At 37.6% G+C, this 10233-nt stretch overlaps 1 protein-coding gene and 2 long non-coding RNA genes across 3 annotated transcripts; 1 reads left to right on the top strand and 2 right to left on the bottom strand.

The window, feature by feature from the left end:
• Positions 1–2114: 2114 nt before the first annotated feature.
• Positions 2115–7125, bottom strand: LOC131316502 (ultraviolet-B receptor UVR8). Its single transcript, XM_058345901.1, has 5 exons — positions 6994–7125; positions 6563–6745; positions 4416–4451; positions 4151–4272; positions 2115–3717 (listed from the first exon to the last, which is right to left on the bottom strand). The coding sequence occupies exons 1-5, from the start codon at positions 7085–7087 to the stop codon at positions 2422–2424; spliced, it is 1731 nt and encodes a 576-aa protein (XP_058201884.1). The 5' UTR covers positions 7088–7125; the 3' UTR covers positions 2115–2421.
• LOC131316503 (uncharacterized) lies at positions 4149–5114 on the top strand. The gene is made up of 2 exons (XR_009197149.1): positions 4149–4276; positions 4418–5114. It is a non-coding gene; the product is annotated as an uncharacterized LOC131316503 (long non-coding RNA).
• LOC131316504 (uncharacterized) lies at positions 5066–6556 on the bottom strand. The gene is made up of 2 exons (XR_009197150.1): positions 6292–6556; positions 5066–5444 (listed from the first exon to the last, which is right to left on the bottom strand). It is a non-coding gene; the product is annotated as an uncharacterized LOC131316504 (long non-coding RNA).
• Positions 7126–10233: the final 3108 nt, after the last annotated feature.

The raw sequence follows: 10233 nt of genomic DNA, 5'->3' as shown, positions 1-10233 counted from the left end.
ATGGGTTAAATATGATTTTAATAAAAAGGTTAATGTACACTAACAATGAAGAATTCATAGTTGATACCCAAATCGTAGACAAGAGCAAAAAATTCGAAAAAAATCAAAACCTATTCTTCATATTATACTCTGGAATACTACCCTGCCGCGAAATATATTTTGCACGTACGATTCAAATACTTTCACGCTTTTATAATTTATTATCAGCGTAGTCCAAAATATTTATATATAATTAACAATCTAGAATTCATTTTTTTTTTTTAAAGCGTCTCCCAAAATCTGCCCTCATTAATTAATGGAAAATTCAAAATAAGAGTTCAAAAGTTCCTATAGGGGTGATTTTCAAGTTGTGCCTTTTTAAGAAGGTTTTGAGAATGAATTATGTCATAATACATTCTATAACTATAAGTGCCAAACTGTCAAAATAGAAAAATTGGTGAAGTCATGAGCCTTTTTTTTTCTCTTTTGATCGCCCAAATAATCCAAAGGTCTAGTCAAATGAAGAACAACGATATATAGCATTTTGTTTAGAAATCTTCTTAGTTTTTACAATAGTCTATAGTTTTTTTTTTCTTTTGTATTCTTTTAAGAGGACCTAGATATTTAACCTTGAAGGGGATAAATTAAGATATTAATACTTCTTACATCGATGCAAAATCTAAGGCAGTTTGAGAACGAAATTTTCCTTTTTATTTTTTATTTTTGCAACTCAGTGGATAGTGGATACTATTCATATATTTTTAGTATTTTATTCAGCTTTTGTCATCAAGAGTTTTAAAACAAATTATTTGTCTTGACGAGACAAAAGGCAACTGAGAGAGAAGCTTTCAAAACATGAAATTCATCGTCTCGAGTAAATTTCCTGATCGTGCCACTGTCAATAAGGATTAGACCTTTGATCCACGATCAAACAATTATGACAAATAATTGGAACAATATGACCTATTATGGGACAGTACTGCAATTCTTTACTCACTAGCTTGCTCATACTCCCTCTAGTGCCGTTTACACTCCTAATGTAAATGTAAATATAACTCAACTCTGAATAACTTTAAAAATGTGGACAAAATTACTTCGTTTTGCCGCCCTACACTCTTGCCATGCAAGGGTTCACCACATAATCCCCGGCCTCCAGCATATATGAACCATTGTGTTAGGGTAATGCTCTCTCTCTCTCTCTCTCTCTCTCTCTCTCTCTCATGATACATGACTGGCTCAGATGCTGGGAAAACTTTTACAGATCAAAATGGCGCCAGTGTACTAGAGAAGCTGTTGCCACAACCAAAGCAGAACCTAACCTACGAAAAAAGGAAAAAAAAAAATCCATATCTCGCAAAATTCTGGCCAAAATTGAGCAGACACGAAGTGGGTACAAACACAAAATAGGTTAGAATCAAAAGAGAATTGTAGAAAGAACACAAGAGAACACAAGACACGGGATATATTATTGGGAACCATGACTTGGTTTTTACAATGGGGAAGAGTCCTCCTTTTATAGGCATACGGAGGAATCTTGCTTACATCATACTTCGCCAATAATTCACGCAGATACTAATAGACTAGACTATACAGACAAATCATATTATCACACATCACCTCTAGTAATATTGCTTTACATCACACCTATTAACAGTACAAACTAATAATACTACTTTCAACAGTACAAACCAATAATTTCACCACCTCCCGGAAATGAAAAGAGCAGCTCAAACCAAGAACTTAACTATATTTTCCCCTCTTTTTTACCTTTTGAACTTGAACAAGAAAGTTGTGCAAGATCCAACCAACACACACAAGAAGAAGCTCCTCGGTTCTACACATCAAATCTTAATTGAGCGAACTTAGAATAACGTCTAGCGAATCTATCTCAAGATCACATTACATCAAGCACCAAAACCATGGACATCATCTGCAGACTTACTGCAGCAGCTTTTCGCACTTTTCTCTCCTTCTCAGAGGTTATTAGCTGCTCCTACCCGCATATATTCAACTGCAAGTGGATATATGGGATGTGTGATGTTGAATTCGAGACACTGAATGGAATATTAACTAGAGTTCTCAATTCGCGAAGCAAAACCAACTAACATCCAGATTCTAACCAACACAGTCAAACAGAAAAATGAAGCCTCCATTATTTCTATTAACAAAAAATTACGATGACAGTGGATTGTTACAAGGCCGCATAACAATTTACAGAGAGACAAGCGACTTATACCAACCTTTATTACACCCTCCATCTTTCCACACAAAGAAACTATCTAGAAAGCATGAAAACGAGAGACACGGGTACAATCACATCGTGCAAGCAAAAGAAAAGCCCGGCACGTCATAAAAATCTTTGGAATAGACTATAGACTGCAATGAACCTCCATAAATCTGAAAACTTGTATTTGGAAGCAAATCAGTCCAATTCCACTGGTTTTAGCCGTTCCCACTAGTTGAAGAATCGAGGGACTCTTTAATGATCTCCTGGATTCTCCTCTTCAACAGCTTATCTTTGACACCCGCAAGCATGTTTCGGTAAAACATCTCCAACCGAACGAGCTTCCCACGATCCAATGATTCCAACATGTTTTCCCACTCTTTCGCTATATCAAAAGCACCAGAGTTCTGCAACGAAATAGGAATGTCCCGCTCATCAAAAGGCTTTCCAAACATTGAGCCATGAAGAATGCTGGCATATTTTTCCGTTAAGGAGAGTTTTGAATTAAGAAGCCTCATCTCCTCCATTGCCACAGACAATTTTTCCTCCATCTCCGTGATTCTCCTAGGGTCCTTGCTTTTGCTCTTTTTGACCCCATAAAAAAGGTCTACTTTCTCTTCCTTGAAATCCTCTGATGAAGGTGGCCACAGTACAGTAGTAGGGGCGAAACAGTCAAGAGTCTTACCAGTACCAAGGACACCACTCCTTCCCCTACCCCAGGACCAAAGCTTATATCCCTCATCAGCAACAAGAACAGTATGAGCGGCCCCACATGCAACCTGGACTGGGCCAGCAAACTTAGGCCCATGCGGCCCATCACACGATATAACCCGTGGAGAGAGAGCATCCCCTGCATCAATTCCAGAAAAACTCGCATCAGGGCACAACCCAAGTCCCTTCTCCATTCCCCACGACCACACATCTCCAGCCATTGAAACAACACTAGTGTGAAACAACCCACAATCGACAGAATTCAGAAACTCATTTTGGGGCAACCCTTTTACTTGTTCAGGCAACGAAGCACTTTGAGTGGTCCCATGACCGAGTTGCCCGTTATCTCCTAGTCCAAAAGTCCAACAAACACTTCTTAACGTGTCACTCGCTCTATCATCGACCGCCAGTAAAGCTGTGTGGAAGGCCCCACATGCTACAGCATATACCACCCACGTGGAACTCTGGTTAAATTTTTCTACCACTTGAGGCTGAAACCTGCTATATGTATCTCCTAGGCCTAACTGTCCATGGTTATTATTTCCCCAGGAATAGCAAACCAGATCGCTGCCTTTGTATGTTTCTCCAGCACTAACTAAGGCCACAATGTGCTCATTTCCACAAGCCACCTTGACAACGGTATGGCCATGGAAACTCCAGACAGGTAATGGAGTGAAAGTACTGAAGAGAGAGAACTCATCGTCACCTGAGTCACTTTGCGGAGGGCAGTTTCCCCACATCCAGAGGGCTCCGAGGTTGTCAATCGCCAGTGACATCATTCCCCCAGCTTTGACGGAAGAAACCTAGGATAAAGATGCACAATAAAATCCCATTTGGATGAGTGGATTCGAAGTAAGAATTTGAAATACAGTAAAACAGTTTACTTGGTCTTAAATACTAAACGTCAACTGATAATTCTAGTAGAGCAGCATTGATTGGGAAGGAGATTATTGAAAGTAACCAAAGAGAGAGGGTAAAGATATTTTTCGTAAATATTAATCTGCAAGTAGGATCATCTGCAGAAGGATTTCAAATATCTCTAGTCAAAGTAACTAGAAGTCTAGAACTAATCTAAAGCTCTCAATTCCCCTCTTGAATTGTGAGCTAGAGTACTGAATCTAATTCAAGGTTAACTTCTTGAAAAGATGACGCTAAAATCCATTCATTTTAAATCTATAAATTTAAATGCTGCCTAACAGCTTCCTTTTCACAACAGAAATATGACAATATAAATACCTTCAATGGCATTCTGCTGTGTGCTTCTGATTCATCACTCAAATAATCAGAACCCAATTCAAGGAATCGGTCTAACATGCAGGGCACTAAAACATGCTCTCCATTGACACCAAGTTGGCCATCCATGTGACCGTCAAGGTTGAACAAAGAAATTTTTGAATAGAAAGCCAGGACAAGTCAGTGTGAGTGTGATGATGTAGTTGCAAGACACAAATGAAAGATACGTGTGACTCAACAAACGCATAAAGTATGTCATACAGGATACAGGTATTGTAACCCCAACTCCAAATTGATCCATCATCTGCAATCAAACAGTAGAATGAAAAGAAGGCAAATCAAAGCGGTCAAAAATCACCTACAGATCCCAATTAGTCGTCATCAATAAGTTAATTGTTCTCTTACTATTAAAAGAAATGCAGAACAAGTCATAACAAACTCGAACTGAATGATACCTTTGTTATATAGTAGTTCTACTTCTACCATAACACACAGTCATTTGAATTCATACAAACATAGTTTACAACATTGACTCTTTCTTTTCTTTTCTTTTTTGATAACTCAGGGCGTGCCTCATCCATGAATGAAACAGATTGCTACAAGGTAGACTATGTTAATTTGTGCATCAAGTCTTATACAATACAAGCATGCTATTGGTAGGCTACAATACTAGGCATAAAGAAAAACTGAAACATCTCATCTAATGAAACACATTTACCAGCCAAATTTCATGAACAAGGTCAGAATTTTGCCTTCTGCAATTAACTTAAGAAGTAATAAGAGTTTGCAATTAACAGTAGTTCATATAAATACTCAAGCCTTGGGAGTTTATCATGAGTTGTGTATCTCATCCTCACAAACATCCCACCAGGGGAGACACACACACAGAGATTGAACTAGCGTAGTTTTTATTCTGACTTTTTAATTATGTGAAACACAGCATCCCTTGGACAATAAAAAAACACAATCAACATAAACTCCAAAAATGCCAATCATTTTTCATCATCTTCTTCCCCTTCTATATTTTCCCACCTTTTTGGTAATTTTCATGCCCATGATTTGTACATAGTGGGGGCCCGAACTACCGATTTTTCTACAGTGATGACAAAAATTATATTTCATATTAATATATCGCTACTTGATATGTCAAAGGTTGTACATATATACGTAGCCATCATTTTATTTTACAAGTGCGACAAAAAATTCTATTGACACGTCTATACTTTCTTAAAGGAAAAAATTCATCCAGGCTTTACATGGGCCAATTTTATATAACTTTCTTAAATTAACCTAAAAGCTAGTACTGTAGGGAGGTATTCCCGAGCAGATACATTTAGTTACCGAACACGTGATGTTTGGGAACACGTGGTAAATACGACTGGACTTATCGCCGGGCAGTATGAAGAACCGCGATATGGAACAATGACATGTGAAGTCCTTGGTCCATGTAATCTGTTCGGCTGAATAAAGGCCAATGACATGACAAGTCACTGGTGTAAACTATCTGTTCGGCAGATAGGAGACCTTTTGATTACGTTTAGACCAAGTTACACGTGAAGTCCCTGGTCCAGATAGTCTGTTCGGCCATGAGACAGCCTAACAAAGAAGGAGCTCCAAATCGAGAGTAGGAGCAAAGGGAATACTCTGGAAGGTTCCAGAGTAGTCATGTCCCATAAAGGGATAAAGATCCCAAGAATATAGGATCTGATAAAGATACCTAACGAGTATGGGATGTTCGGCTCTTAATGGAAAAGAATCCTAAAATGACTCTTTTGCATAAACTGATAAAGGAAACGAGACTCCTTGATATCCTGAGTTTCCTATACGAGTTAGGAATCCTATGGCAACAAGGATGCTTGGACAGCAAGCATCCATAAATCTATAAATATGAGGTAAACCTAGAGGTGAAAGGTACGCAATACGCTGCATTCTATTTGCTTTCCTACTGATAATTAGGGTTTGATTGCTAGTACGTGATACTAACAAAGGCATCGGAGGGCCTTTGCCACGAGAGGCAAAGGTGCACTCACCCCTTGTCTGTTTTGCAGGACAGGGGTTTCATTGACAAATTAGGGTTACGTTCAAGCGGCACGTGAAGCCGTTGCATTCCAGTGCTGTTCAAAGCACTACTTGAATTTGTCCACCTACAAGTACAATTAAAGAAAATATTTGGAGTTGTGCAAGCCCCGGCACCCCCTTCCCGTCTGCCCCTCTCGTGAGCCGAAGTATTCTAAGGGTATCCGAAGATTCAATCGACAAAAATAGACGCCCATAAACTTGTCACTTGACATTTTTCGATTAAGTGCGTTTGAGAGTAACGATCACGTACTGAAAAGTGAAAACTGCCAACAATAAAACAGTCAAATACATAAATTAGAGAAAGTGAAAATATTTACTAAGGGGGAATAAGCAGACCTGCTAGGGCGAGACTGTGATAAGCGCCAGCAGCGATTTCGACGAACTTGAGCCTCTTTCCTTGGGCTGACCTGTAACGGGCGGAATCGAAGTCGATTCGGACCGGAAACAGCTCGTCTTTCTCCGAACCGGTGCCGAGTCGGCCGAACGTTCCTCTTCCCCAGGCGTACACATTTCCGTCCCCTGCGTATTGTTCACAGTCAATAAAGTTTAGACATGTAACCCAATGGTATTTCCTGTCCTTCACTTGTGGGAGGACAGGGTTCGACCCCGTTAGGCGCGTTTGTGGTTCAGGTTATGGACAGTTATTGTACTTCCTGTGCACTAACTCTCTAACAACCCGTAACCCAGTTGGCAAAAAAATATATAATAACACGCACACATATCTATACAAAGAGAGAGAGAGAGAGAGAGAGAGAGAGAGAGATTACCGGTGAGGGCGAGAGTGTGAGCTTCTCCAGCGGCAATTGAGGCGACTTTGTGTGACAAATTACGGGCATCTAAAGATGTACCGGCGGCGTCCATTTTTTCCGGTTACGCGTGTGTGTGTGTGTGTGGTGGGTGTGGGGGTGTGTGCGAGGGAGAGAAAGAGAGAGAGAGAGAGAGAGGACTAGAAGTCGTTCGGGTCTTTGATTAGGTAGCACGTAATAAACTTGATTCTACCACTATTTATGAACGTATATAAACTTGATTAGTACACTTATATAAACTTGATTAGAACACTAACGTGACTTCTTTTTATTTTGGGTAAATTGCAGTGATCTCTCCCTTGATGTTTCCGATAAATTCAAAGACCTCAGCTGAGGTTCTGAAAAATGCACTGACCTACCTACCATTCAAACTATTCAACAGATTCCTCCCTCCTATTACGGCCATATTCTGCTAATATTCTTATTTTTTAAGTACTTATTTCTCATTTTACGAGACAGGTCATTCTTTTACAATACAGCACCTTTCATTCAAAAAATAAGTATTTAATTTCTCCAGACTAAAAGATACATATAGGTTATATGAATATAAGACATGTATGGATAGAATAAATGCGTACATTAAAGTGAAGTAAGAAGACTCATGAAAGACAATTCCGTCATTTACAAGCCAAAATTACCGTTGTTTGTACGAATTTAACCATAGGGGGATTCCCCCCTCCTATTACTTCCGTTAGTTTTTCGTTATTTTGCTCATTTTGTCATTACAGAACTTTATTGGAATGTTGGCTTTTCAGCGTTTCAACGAAAGGAATTTAAAAAATAGAAAAATATGGATCTTACTTTGAAAAAAGTTCACTAATGACAAAATAAGCAAAATAAACAAGCTTATTTTCATTAGGGTTCTATTTTTTTGATTTATTAAATTTTGTTCTTGCTATTTAAAATTTTCTATTCCCATTTGCGAATAGAACAATAAATTAAAAAATGTTGACTCGAAACTGAAAAATAATTTGCTGACGATGGAAAAGAAGTCGAGAAAAATTAAAAAAGAAAACTTTTAAACATCCCAAACCAACTTTCTAACTTGAAGGTTAATTAAGATATTAACAAGGGAATTGATTTTGGGCTCCCCAAATTAATAACCACACTCCATAGAGGAGTGCCAAAATCAATTTCATATAGTAGTTTTCAATTAAGGGAATGTCAAAATCACTCCCCTTTCAACAAATTAAAAACTTTTTATACATCTCAAACCAACTTTTTATGCTATTATAATTTACTTAATAACTTTAGTGAGGGTACCGTGATCACTTTACCCTTTTTATAGAGTCACATGTGATGGTCCCATGAGTGAATTCCGTTAGTCTCCTAAACGGCAATGGACTGAAGGGTGGGGGAACGTTGATGGACGGAAGGGGGACGTTGCTAGTTGACTCAAAGTGTGAGGCTCAGATTGTCAAAACTAAAAGTGAAAGGTGGAAAGTGCTAGCAAATGTAAAGTGCAGAGGGGGGGTGGAAAGTGAACTTTACACGAACTGAAATTCAATTATTGTCATCTTTACATAAACCAAACGGACACCACTCGCCACCTCGGCTAAATTTTGTGGAACTAATCTCATTAGGGAAATGATAATGCCAAAACTATTTTTGTTTGTGCCAAAACTCCAATGCATAAAAGTCTTGTACATTACAAATGATTCAAGTCTTTTGTACACTAGAATTTTGGCACCAATAAAAACAGTTTTGACATTATTATTTCCCATCTCATTATCCACTAGTGAAAGACCCAATCAAGGTCGAGCCAAGAATCCCGTAATGGAAAACTCCCACCAGAATCGATATCACTTAGGAAGTTTCGAACCTAAGGCATGTGAAAAAAAATATCTGCAAGTTTCAAACATTAACGACCACGCCAATTGGAATTGATTGTTGCTATTTTCATGTGGTGTGAACATTGCACAATCGAGTTTCAATTGTGGTCATGAATTGGCAGTTGATTATTTGAGTTCATGTCTAGCTTTCCAGTGAGGAAATAAAATTCTGCTAAACTAATGTGTCCTTTGTCTAATTTTCATGCTAATCTTATGAAAATGACCCATATCCATGGTCACCTGGTAGATAATAAAGTCTAAGTTCCACTGAGATTTTAGGTTTTATCTTGGATATTTTAAAAAATATCGGTTAGAAGTCAAATTTTTTTTACTTTTTTGATTGGTTTTGACGAGACGAATCAATAATCGGCAAAATTAGGCGCAAAACTGACAAACACGTAAAAAATTTGAATAAAAACAAAACAGAAAATACTCAAAAAGCCCAAAAAAAAGAAGAAGCCCTTAGCAGAACTTAGCCAAAGTTCTATCTCTTTTGCCTTTTGTTTTGGCTGCTAATTTTGCCACTCCCTTTTTGTTAACGCTACTCCCCCGTAAGTGTATTTTTGGTCCAAAAATACACTTGCAGGGGAGCGGCGTTAATAAAAAAAAAGTGGCAAAATCATTTCCCTTTGTTTTTTTTGTGTAAACTCGATCTTGTTTCATTAATTGGTAAGTTAGATCAGCTTAGAAGTTAATAGGGTACTAAAGCTGGTTTGGCATAATGATTGTAACACCATACCTAACAAGGAAATTTTAACAGAAAATAAACCAAACAAACTTGATTTAAAAATACAACCTTAGAAAACGTAAGTGTTTTAATTGACAACGAACTATTTATAGAATACGTGATTGTAAAGTTGTCACTTGTGTATTTTGAGCCAAAACCCTAAAAGTTTCTTACATTTTTTAAGTTTGTGTCGTCGTTAAAATTTCAAAAACTTACTTTATTACTTGTGAGAGTACCTATTATGAAAATAAAAATGCAATATAAAAATAAAGTTAAAATTCAAAAGTTAGTATTAATTACATCAGTCTAGGGTGAAGTATTTTTTTATTAGCTTGCTTTCTCCCTTACCAAATTTATCATAAATTTTGGCCAAAAAGTTTACCATTCAATTAGTTTGGCCAAGAGACATAAAAATAAAAATAAAAATCTGGACACATAAGAAAAATGCTTATAGGAGACTCATTTATCATCTCTTATTTAGGTCTGTAGTAATTCTTTCTAGTCTTGGATACCAAAATTTACTTTTCAAATTTATCAAGTCAGGACCAACTAAGTTATACCAAAACCCATTATGCAAAAATAAATAAATAAAGCAGCAACAACAACAACAACAACAAACAAGCCAGGTTTAGCCCAACAAGA

The sequence above is a fragment of the Rhododendron vialii genome, chromosome 2a, assembly GCF_030253575.1.
Source record: "Rhododendron vialii isolate Sample 1 chromosome 2a, ASM3025357v1".
NCBI classification, from domain to species: Eukaryota; Viridiplantae; Streptophyta; class Magnoliopsida; order Ericales; family Ericaceae; genus Rhododendron; species Rhododendron vialii.
Note: the sequence above shows the minus strand (reverse complement) of the source record. Positions and strands in the feature narration are given on the sequence as shown.

Bases quoted from the DNA above. Each gene is read 5' to 3' on its own strand.
- LOC131316502 (XM_058345901.1), bottom strand. From the start codon at position 7,087: ATGGACGCCGCCGGTACATCTTTAGATGCCCGTAATTTGTCACACAAA. The intron at 4,452-6,562 runs GTCTGCTTATTC...GTTTGATTGCAG, and splicing joins TCACAGTCTCGCCCTAGCAG to ATGATGGATCAATTTGGAGT. The intron at 4,273-4,415 runs GTATCCTGTATG...ACGGTCACATGG, and splicing joins GAGTTGGGGTTACAATACCT to ATGGCCAACTTGGTGTCAAT.